Genomic DNA, 21676 nt, shown 5'->3' with positions numbered 1-21676 from the left:
CCCTAGTACACTCCTCCCTAGTACTCCCCTCTCTAATGCTCCCTAGTACTCCCCTCCCTGGTAATTTCCTCCCTAGTATTCCCTAGTACCCCATTCCCTAGTACCCCATTCCCTAGTACTCCACTCCCTAGTACTCCCTAGTACCTCCCCTCCCTGGTAATTTCCTCTCTAGTACTGCCCGGCCTGTACTCTCCTCCATAGTAATCCCTAGTACCCTCCTCCCTAGTACTGTCCCCCTAGTACTCCCGCGTACTGTCCTCCCTAGTTATATCCTCCTTAGTTCTCTCCTCCTTTGTACTCCCCTCCCTAGTATGCCCTAGTACTATCCCCCTTCGTACACCCCTGCCTAGTACTCCCTCACTTTTATTCCCATCCCTAGCACTCCCCTCCCTAGTGCTCCCTGGTACTCTCCATCCTCATACCCCCCCCCTAGTACTCCCTAGTACTCTCCATCCTCATACCCCCCCCCACCCCTAGTACTCCCTAGTACTCTCCGCCCTCATACCCCCCCTAGTACTCCCTAGTACTCTCCTCACTTGTACCTCCTTCCCTTGTACTCCCTCACTAGTATTCCCATCTCCAGTACTCCCCTCCCTAGTACTCATTAGTACCCCCTCCCCAGTTTTCCCTAGTACTCTCCTCCTTGGAACTCTCCTCCTTGGAACTCCCCTCCTTAGTTCTCCCTAGTAGAAGCATCCCTAGTACTCCCCTCCCTAGTACTCCCTGGTACTCATCTCCCTAGTGTTCCCCTCCCTAGTACTGTCCTCCTGAGTACTCCCCTCCATATTACTCCCTAGGACTCTCCTCCCTAGTACTCTTTTCCCTACTACTCCCTAGTACCCTCTCCCTAGTACTCCCCTCCCTGGTCATTTCCTCTCTAGTAATGCCCTTTTTGCATACTTCCATCAGTGGTACTCCCTTGTACTCCCCTCCCCAGTACTCCTCTCTCTAGTACTCCCTAGTACTCCCCTCCCTAGTACTTTATTGTACTCCCTGGTATTCCCCTCCTTAGTAATCCCCTCCATAATACTCCCCTCCCTAGTACTCCTTGCTACCTCCCTCCCTGGCACTCTCCTTCCTAGTACTCCCCTCCCTGGTACTCTCCTCCCTGGTACTCCCCTCCCCAGTACTCCCTAGTACACTCCTACCTAGTACCCCCATCCCTAGTACTCCTTAACTAGTACTCCCTGGTACTCCTCTCTCTAGTACTCCCCTCCCCAGAACTCCATAGCACTCTCCTCCATGGTACTCCCTAGTACTTCCCACTGGTATAGTCCCTGGCAGTGTCACAAACCATATCCCTTCACTTTTCTCCCTCACTCTCTGTCTCTCTCTCACACTCTCTCTTCATCTCTCTCTGTTTTTCACACTATCTCTATCTTTATTATCTGCCACTCTCTCTCTGTTTTTCCTCACACCTTCACTCTATCTCTCTCTATCTGTCTCTCTTACCAACCCCCACTCTCTTTCTCTCTTCTTCTCTATCAGCAGCTCATGGTGTGATGAATCTGAAACAGAGTAATTGGGGAATACACCTGCAGTGGAAGGAGAGAGATGGAGAAGGAGAGGGAGAGAAGGAGGGGAGAGAGAGTAACAAAGAAATAGAAAGAAAGAAAGAAAGAAAGAGGAGAGAAGAGAGAGGGTGAGAGAGGAAGGTAAAGCGAGAAGAGAGAGGGGGAAAGGGAGAGAGGGAGAGGTTAGATTTCAGGCATCATATTGAGCCAAGACGCTTAGGATTGCAGACACACCACTCTGAAAGAGGAACACAGAGAGGAGAGGCATTGCAGATTACTGTGGGAACGATGATGACAGAACATTGGCCAAACAGCAACATGAAATTTGAGGGATTTCAAATCAAAGTTTATTTATCACGTGCGCCGAATACAACAGGTATAGTGAAATGCTTACTTACAGGCTCTAACCAATAGTGCAAAAAAAGGTGTTAGGTGAACAATAGGTAGGTAAAGAAATTAAACAACAGTAAAAAGACAGGCTATATATAGTAGCAAGGCTAGGAAAGTAGTGAGGCTACATACAGACACCGGTTAGTCAGGCTGATTGAGGTAGTATGTACATGTAGATATTGTTAAAGTGACTATGCATAAATGATGAACAGAGAGTAGCAGTAGCGTAAAAGAAGGGTTGGTGGGTGGTGGGTGGCGGGTGGCGGGACACAATGCAGATAGCCCAGTTAGCCAATGTGTGGGAGCACTGGTTGGTCGGCCCAATTGAGGTAGTATGTACATGAATGTATAGTTAAAGTGACAATGCATATATGAAAAACAGAGAGTAGCAGCAGCGTAAAAAGAGGGGTTGGGGGGGCCACACAATGCAAATAGTCCAGGTAGCCATTTGATTACCTGTTCAGGAGTCTTATGACTTGGGGGTAAAAACTGTTGAGAAGCATTTTTGTCCTAGACTTGGCACTCCGGTACCGCTTGCCATGCGGTAGTAGAGAGAACAGTCTATGACTGGGGTGGCTGGGGTCTTTGACAATGTTTAGGGCCTTCCTCTGACACCGCCTGGTGTAGAGGTCTTGGATGGCAGGCAGCTTAGCCCCAGTGATGTACTGTGCTGTACACACTACCCTCTGTAGTGCCTTGCGGTCAGAGGCCGAGCAATTGCCGTACCAGGCAGTGATGCAACCAGTCAGGATGCTCTCGATGTTGCAGCTGTAGAACCTTTTGAGGATCTCAGAACCCATGCCAAATCGTTTTAGTTACCTGAGGGGGAATAGGCTTTGTCGTGCCTTCTTCACGACTGTCTTGGTGTGTTTGAACCATTCTTGTTTGTTGTTGATGTGGACACCGAGAAACTTGAAGTTCTCAAACTGCTCCACTACAGCCCCGTCGATGAGAAGGGAGGCGTGGTCGGTCCTCCTTTTCCTGTAGTCCACAATCATCTCCTTTGTATTGATCACGTTGAAGGAGAGGTTGTTATCCTGGAACCACACGGCCAGGTCTCTGACCTCCTCCATATAGGCTCATCATTGTCTGTGATCATTGTCTGTGATCACTGTTGTGTCGTCGGCAAACTCAATGAGTCGTTCCTGGCTATGCAGTCATGAGTGAACAGGGAGTAGAGGCGGGGACTGAGTTTGCACCGCTGAGGGGTCCCCAGTGTTGGGGATCAGCGTGGCAGATGTGTTGTTACCTACCCTTACCACCAGGGGGCGGCCCGTCAGGAAGTCCAGGATCCGGTTGCAGAGGGAGGTGTTTAGCCCCAGGGTCTTTAGCTTAGTGATGAGCTTTGAGGGCAATTTGCTGTTGAATGCTGAGCTGTATTCAATGAATAGGATTCTTACATAGGTCTGCCATCTGTCCTGATGGTAAAGGGCTGTGTTGAGTGCAATAAAGAATGCATCATCTGTGGATCTGTTGGGGCAGTGTGCAAATTGGAGTGGGTCTAGGGTTTCCTGGATAATGATGTTGATATGAGCCACGACCATCCTTTCAAAGAACTTCATGGCTACAGACGTGAGTGCTATGGGTTGGTAGTGATTTAGGCAGCTTCCCTTAATGTTCATGGGCACAGGGACTATGGTGGTCTGCTTGAAACATGTTGGTATTACAGACTCAGTCAGGGATATGTTGAACATGTTGGTATTACAGACTCGGTCAGGGATATGTTGAACATGTTGGTATTACAGACTCAGTCAGGGATATGTTGAACATGTTGGTATTACAGACTCAGTCAGGGATATGTTGAACATGTTGGTATTACAGACTCGGTCAGGGACAGGTTGAACATGTTGGTATTACAGACTCAGTCAGGGACATGTTGAACATGTTGGTATTACAGACTCAGTCAGGGATATGTTGAACATGTTGGTATTACAGACTCGGTCAGGGACAGGTTGAACATGTTGGTATTACAGACTCAGTCAGGGACATGTTGAACATGTTGGTATTACAGACTCAGTCAGGGATATGTTGAACATGTTGGTATTACAGACTCGGTCAGGGATATGTTGAACATGTTGGTATTACAGACTCGGTCAGGGACAGGTTGAACATGTTGGTATTACAGACTCAGTCAGGGACATGTTGAACATGTTGGTATTACAGACTCAGTGTGGGATATGTTGAACATGTTGGTATTACAGACTCAGTCAGGGACATGTTGAACATGTTGGTATTACAGACTCAGTCAGGGATATGTTGAACATGTTGGTATTACAGACTCAGTCAGGGACAGGTTGAACATGTTGGTATTACAGACTCAGTCAGGGATATGTTGAACATGTTGGTATTACAGACTCAGTCAGGGACAGGTTGAACATGTTGGTATTACAGACTCAGTCAGGGATATGTTGAACATGTTGGTATTACAGACTCAGTCAGGGACATGTTGAACATGTTGGTATTACAGACTCAGTCAGGGATATGTTGAACATGTTGGTATTACAGACTCAGTCAGGGACAGGTTGAACATGTTGGTATTACAGACTCAGTCAGGGACAGGTTGAACATGTTGGTATTACAGACTCAGTCAGGGATATGTTGAACATGTTGGTATTACAGACTCAGTGTGGGATATGTTGAACATGTTGGTATTACAGACTCAGTCAGGGACAGGTTGAACATGTTGGTATTACAGACTCAGTCAGGGACAGGTTGAACATGTTGGTATTACAGACTCAGTCAGGGATATGTTGAACATGTTGGTATTACAGACTCACTCAGGGATATGTTGAACATGTTGGTATTACAGACTCGGTCAGGGATATGTTGAACATGTTGGTATTACAGACTCAGTCAGGGATATGTTGAACATGTTGGTATTACAGACTCAGTCAGGGACAGGTTGAACATGTTGGTATTACAGACTCAGTCAGGGACATGTTGAACATGTTGGTATTACAGACTCAGTCAGGGACAGGTTGAACATGTTGGTATTACAGACTCAGTCAGGGACATGTTGAACATGTTGGTATTACAGACTCAGTGTGGGATATGTTGAACATGTTGGTATTACAGACTCAGTGTGGGATATGTTGAACATGTTGGTATTACAGACTCAGTCAGGGATATGTTGAACATGTTGGTATTACAGACTCAGTCAGGGATATGTTGAACATGTTGGTATTACAGACTCAGTCAGGGACAGGTTGAACATGTTGGTATTACAGACTCAGTCAGGGACAGGTTGAACATGTTGGTATTACAGACTCAGTGTGGGATATGTTGAACATGTTGGTATTACAGACTCAGTGTGGGATATGTTGAACATGTTGGTATTACAGACTCGGTCAGGGATATGTTGAACATGTTGGTATTACAGACTCGGTCAGGGATATGTTGAACATGTTGGTATTACAGACTCAGTCAGGGATATGTTGAACATGTTGGTATTACAGACTCGGTCAGGGACATGTTGAACATGTTGGTATTACAGACTCAGTGTGGGATATGTTGAACATGTTGGTATTACAGACTCGGTCAGGGATATGTTGAACATGTTGGTATTACAGACTCGGTCAGGGATATGTTGAACATGTTGGTATTACAGACTCAGTCAGGGACATGTTGAACATGTTGGTATTACAGACTCAGTCAGGGACAGGTTGAACATGTTGGTATTACAGACTCAGTCAGGGACAGGTTGAACATGTTGGTATTACAGACTCAGTCAGGGACAGGTTGAACATGTTGGTATTACAGACTCAGTCAGGGACATGTTGAACATGTTGGTATTACAGACTCAGTCAGGGATATGTTGAACATGTTGGTATTACAGACTCAGTCAGGGACAGGTTGAACATGTTGGTATTACAGACTCAGTCAGGGATATGTTGAACATGTCAGTAAAGACATGCGTAGCATCTGCGTCATGTCAACACTTCTTTATTGACGGAGTCACTGGTGCTTCCTGCTTTAGTTTTTGCTTGTAAGCAGAAATCAAGAGGATAGAATTATGGTCAGATTTGCCAAATGGAGGGCGAGGGAGAGCTTTGTACACATCTCTGTGTGTGGAGTAAAGGTGGTCTTGAGTTGTTTTATCTTCTGGTTGCACATTTAACATGTTGGTGGAAATGAGGTTAAACGGATTTAAGTTTCCCTGCATTAAAGTCTCCGGCCACTAGGAGTGCTGCCTCTGGATTAGCGTATTCCTGATTGCTTATGACCATTTACTGTACAGCTCTTTGAGTGCGGTCTTAGTGCCAGCATTGGTTTGTGGTGGTAAATGGACTGCTATGAAGAAAATAGATGAAAAGTATCTTGTTTAATAGTGTGGTCAACAGCTTATAATGAGAAACTCTACAACAGGCGAGTAAAACCAAGATGCTTTCTTACTATTAGATTTCATGCACCTGCTGTTGTTTACAAATATACACAGATCACCACCCATTGTCTTACCAGAGACGGCGGTTCTATCTGGCCGATGCAGCGTAAACCCCGCCAGCTGTAGATTATTAATGTTGTCGTTCAGCCACGACTCTGTGAAATATATAGTGCCTTGCTAACCCCCCTTTGAATTTTTCCTATTCACCCCCCAATGTCAATATTTTGTAGAGCCACCTTTTGCAGTAAATACAGCTGCAAGTCTCTTGGGGTATGTCTCTATAAGCTTGGCACATCTAGCCACTGGGATTTTTGCCCATTCTTTAAGGCAAAACTGCTCCAGCTCCTTCAAGTTGGATGGGTTCCGCTGGTGTACAGCAATCTTTAAGTCATACCACAGATTCTCAATTGGATTGAGGTCTGGGCTTTGACTAGGCAATTCGAAGACATTTAAATGTTTCCCCTTAAACCACTTGAGTGATGCTTTATCAGTATGCTTAGGGTCATTGTCCTGCTGGAAGGTGAAACTCATCCCTGTTATGTACGCCTCTACGAAGAGGGAACGCAACACCCTGCTACAACTCAACTCCCCATGGAGTGAAAGATGAATTGGACTGTAGGTGCGGGTAAGGATGACAAAGGCAGAGAATTTACCATTTACAGGGAATTTATTCCTTCACACGGTAATTTAGGGAAAAAGGTGCTGGACGAAACCAAAGCAAAGAAAGTTAAAGTTAAAGAGCCCCCTCTCCTACCTTACCTGCCTACCCACTGCTTACCTAACTAGCACCACCTGGTGAGCTAACCAAAATACAATAGGTGGTCTGCCCAGGTCTTACCTAGTGTGCATAGACAGTAAATACTACGGGTTATGTATGCCCGCAGGCCTCTTGCCTAAGCACTCCCTAGGTGCCTTCCCCTTCTCCCCTGGGAACAAATGAAAAATATTAATACAAACGTAAGAAAACAATTTCAGGAATCAAAACACTGTGTCCTATTGGCACCCACATACTGTACCTCAGATCAGCGGCTTCAAAATACTTAATATAAATCTGTCTTTGAGCAACAACCAACACAGGACATACTAATAAGCTCTCCCTAACAAAGGAACACTGGATTTACTAGCTGGAGAAGGAGTCTGTAATGGGATACAGCTGTATCCTCTGACGAGAGGGCTGGGTCAGCTCCAATTAGCAATGGGGTCGACCAATCACCTGCTTGAGGGAATCCAGGAAGACATTTCCTGAAACATATACAAACAAACCCACAACACAGAAACTGGGGAACGTAACAGTCCCAAATATCTGGAAAACTGAAACAGGTTTCCCTCAATTTCCCCGTATTTAGCGCCATCCATCATTTGTTTCATCTGACCAGAGTACCTTCCATATTTTTGCGGAGTCTCGCACATGCCTTTTGGCGAACACCAAACATGTTTGCTTATTTTTTTCTGGCCACTCTTCCGTAAAGCCCCATTCTGTGGAGTGTACGGTTTAAAGTGGTCCTATGGACAGATACTCCCATCTCCGCTGTGGAGTTTTGTAGCTTCTTCAGGGTTATCTTTAGTGTCTTTATTGCCTCTCTGATTAATCACTTACCTTTGATAATCTTCGGATGTTTGCACTCACGAGACTCCCAGTTACACAATAAATGTTATTTTTGTTCGATAAATATTACTTTTATAACAAGAAACCGCCAGTTGGGTTGCGCATTATGTTCAGAAAACCAAAGCCTCGTTCCGTTTGACGAAAATTCCAAAAAGTATCTGTAATGGTTGTAGAAACATGTCAAATGTTTTTTATAATCAATCCTCGGGTTGTTTTTAACAAACGTAATCGATAATATTTCAACCGGACCGTAACCTATTCAATAAGAGAGAAAAAGAAAATGGAGAGCTACCTCTTGCGCCTATGATCTAATCAGAGGACACCTGACTAGTTTTGAAAAATATCGCAAATTTTTCAAAATAAAAGCCTGAAACTATGTCTAAAGCCTGGTTACAGCCTGAGGAAGCCATTGGAAAAGGAATCTGGTTGATACCCCTTTAAATGGAAGAAAGACTTGCCAGGAAACACAGATAAAAAAATAAAAAAAAGATTTTCTCAGGTTTTCGCCTGCAGAATCAGTTTTGTTATACTCACAGACAATATTTTGACAGCTTTGGAAACTTTGGAGTATTTTCTATCTTAATCTGTAAATTATATGCATATTCTACGATCTGGACCTGAGAAATAGTCTGTTTACCTTGCAAACGTTATTTAAAATTAATAAAATAAAGAAATATGACCCCTAGCGTCAAGAGGTTAATGGCCTCCTTGACTGGTTTGTGAGTTTTGGTGGGCGGCCCTCTCTTGGCAGGTTTGTTGTGGTGCCATATTCTTTCAATTTTTTTATAAAGGATTTAATGGTGCTCCGTGGGATGTTCAAAGTGTCTGTATTTTTTTATAACCCAACCCTGATCTGTACTTCTCCACAACTTTGTCCCTGACCTGTTTGGAGAGCTCCTTGGTCTTCATAGTGCCGCTTGCTTGGTGGTGCCCCTTGCTTAGTGGTGTTGCAGACTCTGGGGCCTTTCAGAACAGGTGTATATATATACTGAGATCATGTGACAGATCATGTGACACTTAGATTGCACACAGGTGGACTTAATTTAATTAATTATGTGACTTCGGAAGGTAATTAGTTGCACCAGATCTTATTTAGGGGCTTCATAGCCAAGGGGGTGAATACATACACACCACTTTTCCGTTTTTGAATATTTTTGAATTTTTTGAAATAAGTTATTTTTTTCATTTCACTTCACCAATTTGGATTATTTTGTGCATATCCATTACATGAAATCCAAATAAAAATCTATTTAAATTACATGTTGCAGTGCATCAAAATAGGAACAACGCCAAGGGGGGTGAATACTTTTGCAAGGCAATGTAAGATATTACAATTGTTTATGTCCCGTTGGCAGGATATTCGTGATCGTAATTAGTCTATTTTGTTGTCCAATGATTGTATGTTGGCTAATAGGACTGATGGTAGAAGCAGATTTTCCACTTGCCTTCAAATCCTTACAAGGCACCACGACCTACATCCCTGATGTCTCTGTCTCTTTCTCATGCGAATCAGGGGGATTTTAGCCTTGTCGGGTGTCTGAAGTAAATCCTTTGCGTCCGACTCGTTATAGAAAAGATCTTCGTCCAGCACGAGGTGAGTAATCGCTGTCCTGATATCTAGAAGCTATTTTCGGTCATAAGACAAGGTGGCAGAAACATTTTGTACAAAATAATTTACAAATAACGTGAAAAATCACACACAATAGCACAATTGGTTAGAAGACCGTAAAACGGCAGCCATCTCCTCCGGCGCAATTGTTCTAATGTTAAGTCACTTCACGACAATTCTTTTTGAAAGATAAAGCTAGAGAGCTGGCCACCATCTACAACTACATTCAGGGTCTGTTACATCTCTATAGTTCAATGTCTAAAGGCTTATGCATTTATCAATGATTGTATTATTTCTAAAATGTGAGGTAACGTAATTGACTGTTTGATGTATTATTCACATGGGGTTAGAAAGGCTCTATTTTTAGGTTTTTAACCTCTACTTGGTAGGCAAACTGACAGAAACGTACCTTTCTGAGTCCCCAGCTCCGTGTCTTTCATGGCTTGTAGCTCATCTAGGCCTACAGCATCAGTGACAGCCACTGCTCAAGCATATAGTCTCATTTGAACAACCTTGTCGATTCTAAAGAGAAAGGTAATCTACTATTCTTCAGCAATCCTTTACTTAGTTTGAGGTGACAATGCTTGTGTTTTTACAGGCAGCCAAATTATTTTTTTCGCTAACTATTCTTTTGACCAATCAGATGAGCTCTTTTGCCAATGATTGTGCTGCCTGTGTAAAACGCAGCTAATGTTTATCTGCCGACATTGCTGTGTTCAGCTTGGAGGTAGCAAAGCTACGTTGTGATGTTGTACAGTTTTTACTGCATCTTCTCCTAAGGACTTTAGAACATGTATTTATTACCGATACAATGTTTGACTTTAAAATGCACCAAAACAAATATGATTATGTTCAATAAAGAAAGTCTGAGAAAGACAAGAAGACTGCATTATGATGTGAAATATACAGTAAATAATGTGAACATGACAGTCACAGTATATCAGTTCTATTGTTGCCATAGCCCCATGAAGCAGCCTACATTAAGACCCCTCCCCCCCATTTGCCTTCAGGACAGCCTCAATTTGCCGGGGAATGGACATTATAAGGTCTCGAAAGTGTTCCACAGGGATGCTGGCCCATGTTGACTCCAATGCTTCCCACAGTTGTGTCAAGTTGCCTGGATGTCCTTTGGTTGGTGGACCATTCTTGATACACACATGTAACTGTTAAGCGTGAAAAATCCAGCAGAGTTGCAGTTCTTGACACAAACTGGTGAGCCTGACACCTACTACCATACCCCGTTCAAAGGCACTTAAATATGTTGTCTTACCCATTCACGCTCTGAATGGCACACATACACAATCCATGTCTCAATTGTCTCAACGCTTAAAAATAATTATTTAATTAACCTGTCTCCTCCCCTTCATCTATACTGATTTGAAGTGGATTTAACAAGTGACATCAATTAGGGACCATAGCTTTCACCTGGCTTCACACTGGTCAGTCTATGTCATGGAAAGAGTAGGTGTTCATAATGTTTTGTACACTCAGTGTATCCATTTAATTTGTTTAGAGTTTTTTTTAATGACAACAATTCAGTGATGTATTTTGAGTTAAAATATATGGTAGTCTTGACTCGTGGAGTTGCTGGACTCAGTTTGTGTTGCCTCAAATGATGCAGCAACACACCACTGTTTTTTTCTTCCACGTGCCCTAGTTCCCTGAGTGTGGACCCTCATACTGACTCTCTAGCAACATAGTGATAAATTCTTATATACTGTACAATGAGGAATTCAACTACAAAATACAAGTCTTCTACCATTTTTTGAACCATTGCCCTCACCCACAAGGTGTATAAACAACAATAAATAAGATAATAGATACTAAACAAAAAAGGGGAACATAAATCAATCAACTTTAATTAGCACATGTAGGACAGTATGCAAGTGTGTGTGCATGGCCTTGGCAGATGTATTTCTCACATGTGCAGCACATAGTATTTGTTTTACAGTCCTTCTTTAGGGGGCAGAATTGGCATCTCCTCCTCTTGCCTGCCCCAGCTGCAGCCTCAGGTGGATCAGGACAAGATTCAGCCCCCTGAACAGCTTTCACAAGTGCTGCAGAGGCTCCTGTGCGGGGGAGATGCTTCCTTCTTTGAATGTGTGGGGTTACAAGTGCCTTTCTTAGCTGCTCCAGGCGCCCTCCTCTTGTTCCGCTTATCAGGCATGCAGGTAGAGTTGATCTTGTTCCATATCACAAAGGCATTGTATGAGTACACATCAATGATGTTATGGAAGATGACCAGGAGCCAGCGGGCAGTCATCCTCCTGCAGCTGTAAGCTCCAATCACCTTGTCCAGGTTGTCCACACCTCCTTTGTTGTGGTTGTAGTCCAGGATGATGGCTGGCTTCCTGTCCTCACCATCACCGATCTCAGCTGTTTTGTGCAGTGTGATCAGGAGGACCACATTCTTGTTCCTCTTCGGGAGGTAAGAAACTAGAGTGGTGGTGGGGGTGAAGGCTAACTTTGATGAGAAAGCCTCTCTCCCCCTTGTTGTGAGGAGTGCAGGGGGGAGCTCAGGCTTGTTCTTTCTAACTGTGCCAACCATGGTGATCTTCCTCTTTAGGAGCTGCTGGCTGAGTTCAATCAGTAGCACACATAATCTCAATTTATCATTCTGTGTGTGTGTGTGTGTGTGTGTTTGTCTTTGTGGTTTTTGTGGTGTGTAAATTATTTTATAACTGCCGCGTTAAAAATGACCCTAAGACAATCTTTGTACCCTGGTGGTGTACAGCTTTCATGGAAATATGAACAAAGGCGATGTTTCACTTTTTCTAATGTTGGGGTCACTTCTGGAAAGTTAATACAATTTCAAGTTGAAAAAATGCCATTTAGGGGGTTTTCTCTGCTGTTAAAAATAGTGGCGGGTCATTTTTGACCCATTAGACAACACAAGGGTTAACTGACTTGCCTAGTTGAATCAAGGAACAAATGTATTAAAAAAATACATTTGTTAGTGGTGTTGTGACAGATTGATCTGAGTCTATACCATGTTCTCCCCGCGTTCCCTCAGTGAGTCACTACATCTACAGTCCCACTGCCTCAGTATGTGACAACCAATCACAGGCTGTGTCAAACCACCTCAGTCCACAAAACAGATGTTGAAAAAAACGAAGGAAACAAAGGATCAAGTTTGAGAGAGAATATTCTCCCAACGACTAACTAAACATTTATTTTTCTTTCTTTCTCTTCTTTCTTCATTTAGTTATGGGCGGTTTTGAGGAGGGTGAGCGCGCCCAGTCGATCTCTCAGGGGGAGGGGGCAGTGGTTCCCGCTCCACGCATCAGGAGCTTTCCCCAGCCGCAGGTCACATGGTTCAGAGACGGACGCAAGATACCGCCCAGCAGCCGCATGTAAGATGCATGATGATGTCTCTTATGCAGCTATCTCTCTCTCTCTCTCTCTCTCTCTCACATTCTCTCTCTTCTTCTCCCTTCTTCTCTCTCCCACTCTCTCTCTTCTTCTCTCCCACTCTCTCTCTTCTTCCCTCTCTTATTCCCTCTCTCTCTCTCTTCTTCTCTCTCCCACTCTCTCTCTTCTTCTCTCCCACTCTCTCCTTCTTCCCTCTCTTATTCCCTCTCTCTCTCTTCTTCTCTCTCCCACTCTCTCTCTTCTTCTCTCCCACTCTCTCTCTTCTTCTCTATCTTCTTCCCTCTCCCATCTTACCTCAAGATGCTGTCTATTTGATAAACAATAGCTATGTTGTCTATTATGTGTTAGTGTGAATGGGTTGTTCATTCTATTGTATTTCATATCAGTTGGCTCCATCTGCGTGTTTTATGTGTCTAAGGTGCCGTAAGGTTATTAGTGCATGTGTCTGAGAGTGACATGGAGGACAGAGAGATGAAGAGAAGGGGAGAGAGAAACAGAGCGTGATAGATTGCATGTTCTGTCTGTTTGTAACTATGTCTCCATCCCTTGAAAGAGGTCTTGGCCTCAGTGAAATGTACTCTCAGGGCCTCTCCTCTACTCTCCATTTATTCTGCCCTCTAATGGAGGTGAGGCAGCGAGGGAGACTTGTTTACCAGTTTAGAGAGAGGCCTGGTACTGTCAGACTATATTGGGGCTAGATAGGGGGGCTCTGAGAGTGGGGATAGGAGTGTGGGGCCCTGAGTGCCTGGCGGAGCCACTGAAAGCCTCAAATGGGATTCTTGTCTAGGCATTCTACCTCTTAAACTAAAAAAGGGGACAAATAGAGAGGTGCTTTTGGAAAGAGGCAATAGCTTTCTGTCTCTCTGGCTCTCTCACTGGCTTGGCAGCCCCGAGTGGGAGACTGGGAGCACTGCTCATTTACAGTGAAAGGATTGGCTCCAGATATACAGTACCAGTCAAAAGTTTGGACACACCTACTCATTCAAGGGTTTTCTTTATTTGTACTATTTTCTACACTGTAGAACAATAGTGAAGACATCAAAACTATCAACTAACAAATGTAGAATCATGTAGTAACCAAAAAAGGTTTTTAACTGTCACGGTTTTCTTCCTGGGATGAAGGAGAGGACCAAAATGCAGCGCGGCTAGTGTTCAACATGTTTAATAGACGAATATGTGAACACTACAAACAATAAAACAATAAATGTGAAAACCGACAACAGTCCTATCTGGTGCAGAACACAAAGACAGAAGACAGGAAACAATCACCCACAAAATCCCAACACAAAACAAGCCTCCTATATATGATTCTCAATCAGGGACAACGATTGACAGCTGCCTCTGATTGAGAACCATATTAGGCTGAACACAGAAACAGACAAACTAGACACACAACATAGAATTCCCACCCAGCTCACGTCCTGACCAACACTAAACAAGCAAAACACATAAGAACTCTGGTCAGGACGTTACATAAACAAATGAAAAAATATATTATATATTCTTCAAAGTAGGCACCCTTTTCCTTGATGAACAGCTTCGCAGACTCTTGACATTCTCTCAACCAGCTTCATTAGGTACTCACCTTGAATGCATTTCAATTAACAGGTGTGCCTTGTTAAAAGTACATTTGTAGAATTTCTTTCCTTCTTAATTAATGCGTTTTACCCAATCAGTTGTGTTGTGACATGGTAGGGGTTGTATACAGAGGGGGCAGTGGAAAAAGACCAAGTCCTTATTATGGCAAGAACAGCTCAAATAAGCAAAGAGAAATGACAGTCCATCAATACTTTAACTTCTTATGGCTGCAAGCCCGACGTCGGTACACTTATGACAACAGCCAGCTCAAGTGCAGGGCGCGAAATTCAAAATATATATTTTTTTAATATTTAACTTTCACACATTAACAAGTCCAATACAGCAAATGAAAGGTACACATCTTGTGAATCCAGCCAACATGTCCGATTTTTAAAATGTTTTTCAGCGAAAACAGCACGTATATTTATGTTAGCTCACCACCAAATACAAAAAAAGGACAGACATTTTTCACAGCACAGGTAGCATGCACAAAGCCAACTAACCAAGAACCAACCAAACTAACCAACAAACAACCTCATCAGATGACAGTCTTATAACATGTTATACAATAAATCTATGTTTTGTTCGAAAAATGTGCATATTTCAGGTATAAATCATAGTTTACATTGCAGCTACAATCAGAAATTGCACCGAAAGCAGACAGAATAATTACAGACACCAACGTCAAATACCTAATTACTCATCATAAAACATTTCTGAAAAATACATAGAGTACAGCAAATGAAATACAGGTATATAGTGATTCCAGACAATATTTCCGATTTATTAAGTGTTTTACAGCGAAAACACAATATAGCGTTATATTAGCTTACCACAATAGCCAGAAAGACAAGCCATTTCCCAGCAGTAAAAGTTAGCGATCGTAACAAACCAGTAAAAGATATATAATTTTTGACTAACCTTGATATTCTTTATCAGATGACAGTCCTATAACATCAGGTTATACATACACTTATGTTTTTTTTCGAAAATGTGCATATTTAGAGCTGAAATCGGTGGTTATACATGTTGTTATCTTAGCTACTTTTTCCACAACGTCTAAACAGCAACGATATTTTTCGGACACTTTTTCTGACACACATATTCTGACCAAATAGCTATTCATAAACATAACTAAAAAAGACATGTTGTATAGGAAATGATAGATCTATTAGTTCTTAACCTTTCACGAGTATCTACCCCGGATATGGGATCACCCCCCACCCCCCCCACACTGATTAGCATCGCTAGCATAGCGTCACAATTAAATAGTAGCATCTAAATATCATTAAATCACAAGTCCAAGACACCTAATGAAAGATACAGATCATGTGAATAAAGCCACCATTTCAGATTTTTAAAATGTTTTACAGGGAAGACACAATATGTAAATCTATTAGCTAAACACGTTAGCAAAAGACACAATTTTTTTACTCCAACAGTTTTTTCCTGCGTCAGTAGCTAATTCGACTAAATAAAAATATATATAGCCACTAACCAAGAAACAACTTCATAAGATGACAGTCTGATAACATATTTATGGTATAGCATAGTTTTTTTTTTTTAAATTTGCATTTTTCAGGTATAAATCACAGTTCTACATTGCAGCTGCAATCTGAAATAGTGCCGACGCAGCCAGAAGAATTACAGAGACCAACGTCATATAACTAATTACTTGTCTTAAAACATTTCAGAAAAAATACACAGCGTACAGATATTGAAAGCCCAACATCTGGTGAATCCAAACAATATTTCAGATTTATTAAATGTTTTATAGCGAAAACAAAATGTAGCGCTAAATTAGCATAGCCACGCCAGCCAGAACCAGCTGGGCGCCCCCGACCAGTTCACATGCACGACAGATATATGAAATAACATCGTAAATTGGGTCTTACTATTGCTGATCTTTCATCAGAATGTTGATCAAGGTGTCCTTAGTCCTGATGAGTCGTTCAATCCATTCATAATGGCAACTTTCCCTCTTCATTTAGCATAGGTACTGGTCGACTGGCACGGTTCTGTCCAAAGTAAAAAAAACTCACAGAACGGAACACGGCAAAACTCCCGAAAAAATTCAAATAATCTGATTAAACTATATTGAAAAAACAAACATTAACCTGTCTAGGATCAGCGTGGCGCTAGCGGCACACCCCCCCCCCCCCCCCACTGAAAAACCAGTGCCGCGAAATTCAAAAAAAATATTTTTTTTAAATATTTAACTTTCACACATTAAAGTCCAATACAGCTAATGAAAGACACAGATCTTATGAATCCAGTCAACATTTCCGATTTTTAAAATGTTTTACAGGGAAGACACAATATGTAAAGATGTACATCTATTACCTAAAAACACATTAGCATAATCCACCATCTTTTATTTGTCCACCAACACCAGTAGCCATCACCAATTCGGCTAAACTAAGATATTTATAGCCCCTAACCAACAAAAAAACTCATTAGATGACAGTCTGATAACATATTTATGGTATGGGATAGGTTTTGTTAGAAAAAAGTGCATATTTCAGGTATATGGCATAGTTTACAATTGCACCCACCATCACAAATGGACTAGAATAATTACAATGAGCAACGTGTTTACCTAACTACTAATCATCAAACATTTCGTAAAAATACACAGCATACACGAATCGAAAGACACAGATCCTGTGAATACAGACAATATTTCAGATTTTCTAAGTGTCTTACAGCGAAAACACAATAAATCGTTATATTAGCTTAGCACATAGCAATTAGCAGCCCAGCATTGATTCTAGCCAAAGTGAGCGATAAAAGTCAACATCGCCAAAAGATATTAATTTTTTCACTAACCTTCTCAGAATTCTTCCGATGACACTCCTGTAACATCACATTACAACATGCATATACAGTTTGATCGAAAATGTTTATATTTAGCCACCAAAATCATGGTTAGACAATGTGAAATGTAGACAAGCTGGTAAAGAAAACGTCCTTGCGCCACTTAGACAGTGATCTACTCTTATACATAAATACTCATAAACGTGACTAAAAAATATAGGGTGGACAGGGATTGATAGACAATTTAATTCTTAATACAATTGCGTTATTACATTTTTTAATTTATCCTTACTTTTCAATACAGTTTGCGCCAAGCGAAGCTACGTCAAAAAACATGGCGTCCTAAGCCACTAAAATGTTTCGACAGAAACACGATTTATCATAATAAAAATGTCCTACCTTGAGCTGTTCTTCCATCAGTATCTTGGGCAAAGGATCCTTTCTTGGGAGAAATCGTCTTTTGGTGGAAAGCTGTCCTCTTGCCATGTGGAAATGTCAACTGAGTTCGGGATGAACTGAAAAGCATGCCCAACTTTTCACATCGTTGCAAAAATAAATGTCCCAAAATCGCACTAAACGGATATAAATTGCTATAAAACGCTTTAAATTAACTACCTTATGATGTTTTTAACTCCTATAACGAGTGAAAAGATGACCGGAGAAATATAACAGGCTAAACTAACGCTTGGAACAGGAGAGGGTCGGTGTCTTCCACGCGCGTTACGCAGCAAGAAAAGACTTGCTAGCTAAAGGTTTTTTTCATTTGTAGGGCCTGTGAACGAGCAATCGAGCCCGTTGGAATCGTCATCACGTAAAGGCATCCAGGGGAAGACGTAAGAAGTGTCCGTATAGTCATAGCAACGACAGTGCCCTTTTAAATGACTTCAGAAAAGTGGCCAACATTTCTCAAATCTGACTCCATGTCAGGGAAATTGCTGTAGAATGGGCTCTGTTCCACTTAGAGACAAAATTTCAACTCCTATAGAAACTATAGACTGTTTTCTATCCAATAATAATAATAATATGCATATTGTACGATCAAGGATTTTGTGGGAAGCCGTTTAAAAAATTAGCCACATTAGCATAAATAGTCTAAACAGCGCCCCCATCCCCAACAGGTTAAGATGATATGGTCACATGTATCAAACAAACTTCGAGACGGAGATAGTTTTCATCCGTAACGGCAGCATAACAGTAGACAATCGCACCTCTAAAACGCGCGATTCAGAGAACCGGAAGTTGTCGGTCACGCTAAAGAAATAGGTCTTATTTCACGTCAGTACAAGATAAACAAAAAATTTCTCCTCTGACGTCCTCTTGACACCCAGAGGAAGACGAATGAAGTGTGTTTCGGGTCATAGGTGGCGTGACCATATATAGGCAGAGCGTTGAAGCGAGCATACACATCTTGCATTCTTCTTCTTGGTCAGGGAAAGTGCTGTCAAATGACTTCTGTTTCACTCAGAGACAAAATTGAAACGGTTTTAGAAACTATAGATTGTTTTCTATCCAATGGTATTAATTATATGCATATAGTAAGAGCAATAATTGAATAAGAGGCAGTTTAATCTGTAGAGGAAATTATGCTAATGCGAAAACAGCACCCCCTGTATTCTCAAGAAGTTAACACAATTGACCCTAGGGGTATCATTTCTTCTCCTGATCTGCTTTGGCACATTAATGCTGTTCAGAGAATACTTATATTACACTGTAAAATGCAGGGTGGGTTGGACCTGGGAGTTTGGAGTGTGTGTGTGTGCATTTGTGTGTGTGTGCACGTGTGTGTGTCACGTTGGACCTAGTAGGGGTCTCGATACCTGCCTAGGGGGTGGTGGGGGGGATTCCAAGGACATTGGGCCGGTTTAGTTATGTGTGAAGGTGTAGCCTACAGCTTGGGGAGCGTTTTCCTCAACATTCAAAGGCATATTGGACTGGTCTCCCTCGATCGAACAGGGAAATTAACATATGGTATCTCTTACAATGGACGTGTAAAGTAAAGGAGTTCCATGGTGGCTCAGAGAATTATCCATCTCGGCTATCCTGCCTAAGGTTTCCCCTTCATAGAGGCAATGTCTTATAGTGGACCTGCCAGTACTCTCTCTCTCTCTCTCTCTCTCTCTCTGCCACGCTGCCTATGCAGCTGTTTTTTATGGCATCCACTGCTCTGTCCTCTCAGACTGTGAATGTCCTTGTCACAGAGAAAGACTTTTATGCATTAGTTGAGTTCTTTATACTTGTCATGTTGATCCTTTAGAACCATAGTGGATCTGCAACAACAGAAATATTATGTCCCTTTCTCACCTTAACTGAAATGAGCAGTCATCTGTTCACAAAATAAAACCCAAACTGCTTTCTTTGTCTCTTTTCCGATATTATGAAATTGATTGAAATCAACTGTCCTGGACAGGTTTGGTGTCTGGAATTGTAGCCGATCTGCTCTGCACTAGATTGGTGTAGACTGACTGGGTCCCATGCTCATTGGAATACAGTGTACCAGGACTGTGTGAGGCCGAGGGGAGAGAAAGCACTTATTTAGCTCTAATAGCCATTACTCTTCTCTTATTGAACGGGAATGTAATTGAAGGGCCTTTTCCATTCAGCCGCTGTGATTTGTTATGTTATTCCCGAGACTTAATGTGCTGTATAATCAGAGCCTCCTTCGGTAAACCCATTTAACTGGAATTGCACCGCACCGTTTTTCAGGTTGGGAGGTGAGTCAGGCACAGGGAGGAGTACAGGAGTCAGGCGGGCCCTAGAATACGTTTTCTTCCTCAGACAATTTTTTCATTCTCTCCTTTCATCCGGAAATGTCTCTTCTCAAGACATTAAGACATGGATTTATCTCTGAGTGCTACGGCCCAACAACCCGATCTAACGCGGCGTACCTAGGAAGTCACAGAGAGGAGAAGACGAAGGAGGAGGAGGAACAACGATGCTGTGCAATTACCAATTTGCTGCTTGGAGAGAGTGGTCAATTAATGGGTCTGCCTGAGACATCCACCTCTTGTCAGTCTAATATGGATTCTGCATTACTCACTGTGGTTTGTGTGTGTGTGTGTGTGTGTGTGTGTGTGTGTGTGTGTGTGTGTGTGTGTGTGTGTGTGTGTGTGTGTGTGTGTGTGTGTGTGTGTGTGTGTGTGTGTGTGTGTGTGTAGTCTTGTACATATGTGTGTGCGTATGTGTGTGTCTGCAGGTGTGTGTAGTCTTGTACATATGTGTGTGCGTATGTGTGTGTCTGCAGGTGTGTGTAGTCTTGTGTGCAGGTGTGTGTTTGTGTACGTGTAGTGTGTGTTTTGCACAGGTGTGTGTAGTCCTGTGTTTGTGTACGTGTAGTGTAGTGTGTGTTTTGCGCAGGTGTGTGTAGTCTTGTGTTTGTGTACGTGTAGCATGTGTTATGCGCAGGTGTGTGTAGTCTTGTACGTGTGTATGTGTGTTAGTGGGTATGTTTGTGTGTGTGTGTGTGTGTGTGCGTTCAAGCGTATGTGTGACGGAACACACCAAACTCTTCATCTGCCTCACACTGACTAGTTGACCTGACAAACAGGGAGGAGTGGTCAAGGAGAGATAGGTCCTGATGGAGTACTGTAGGTGTGAGGAGGCTGACGTGGATAGCAGGAGATCTGATTAATCTGGCACTGTGTCTCAGACATCGAGAGATGAAAATGAATTGCATGAATACTCAATAGCTTAGTTCTGAAAATAACTCCAGCCGTAGGGAGTGGAAAGTCAAGCAGCCAGCTACAAATCATGAGAGCTCCCGGGCAGAAAAGCGAGTGGCTGTTTTCATGAGCACCGGCCTCCCTTCTCTCCTCCATGTCTCCCCTCCTTCCCTCCCTCCCTCCCTACATCTACCTTGGAGCTGTATGTTTTCATCAGAGCGATGTGTTGTGCAGCGATGGAAGGCAGGGTGTCGGCTCTGGTTTGAGTCATATTTGTCCCAGGCCTGTCGGCCACTTGATCCCCCCTGACCTCTGTCTCTACTGGGGGAGGTTGGCGGAGGCTGGCCCCGGCCATGGCTATTTGTCTGGAAGTAATCTGAGGTGGGTGTCACGGTGAGGGGGGAGCAGAGAAGGAGAGAGATGGAGGGTGGGGGGGGTGGAGACAGAGAGAGAGAGACCACCACAACATACAGTATGACATTACACTCTTCCATTGTGTGTCTCAGAATACTTTGGACACTGTCACACTATGTCAACAGCGTTTACACTCATACACTTCAAGTACACACACAAACACACAAGACTACGCGTGCGTGAAAGCACACGCACCAACACACATACAGATTATGATGGGAGCTGTACAGAATTATTATCAATGTTAGCTGTCAATCACTTTCCTCCCCCATGGCATCAAATAAATAAATTAACCCTAGATAGGAAATAATTACAAATGGAGGTGCATGACAGCTC

The 21676-nt window shown here is 42.7% G+C and overlaps 1 protein-coding gene across 2 annotated transcripts in view; it reads left to right on the top strand.

Moving 5' to 3' along the window:
• The window catches only part of LOC129863688 (protein sidekick-2-like), a 221182-nt gene that overhangs the window by 35302 nt on the left and 164204 nt on the right, over positions 1 to 21676 (top strand). For both annotated transcript variants that reach the window (XM_055935861.1, XM_055935854.1), the window contains exon 3: positions 12706 to 12853. In XM_055935861.1, the coding sequence (XP_055791836.1) occupies positions 12706 to 12853 (148 nt within the window). The remainder of the gene's footprint in view (positions 1 to 12705; positions 12854 to 21676) is intronic.

The sequence above is a fragment of the Salvelinus fontinalis genome, chromosome 1 (genome assembly GCF_029448725.1).
Source record: "Salvelinus fontinalis isolate EN_2023a chromosome 1, ASM2944872v1, whole genome shotgun sequence".
Lineage (NCBI taxonomy): Eukaryota > Metazoa > Chordata > Actinopteri > Salmoniformes > Salmonidae > Salvelinus > Salvelinus fontinalis.
This window is presented reverse-complemented; position numbering and strand designations above follow the sequence as displayed.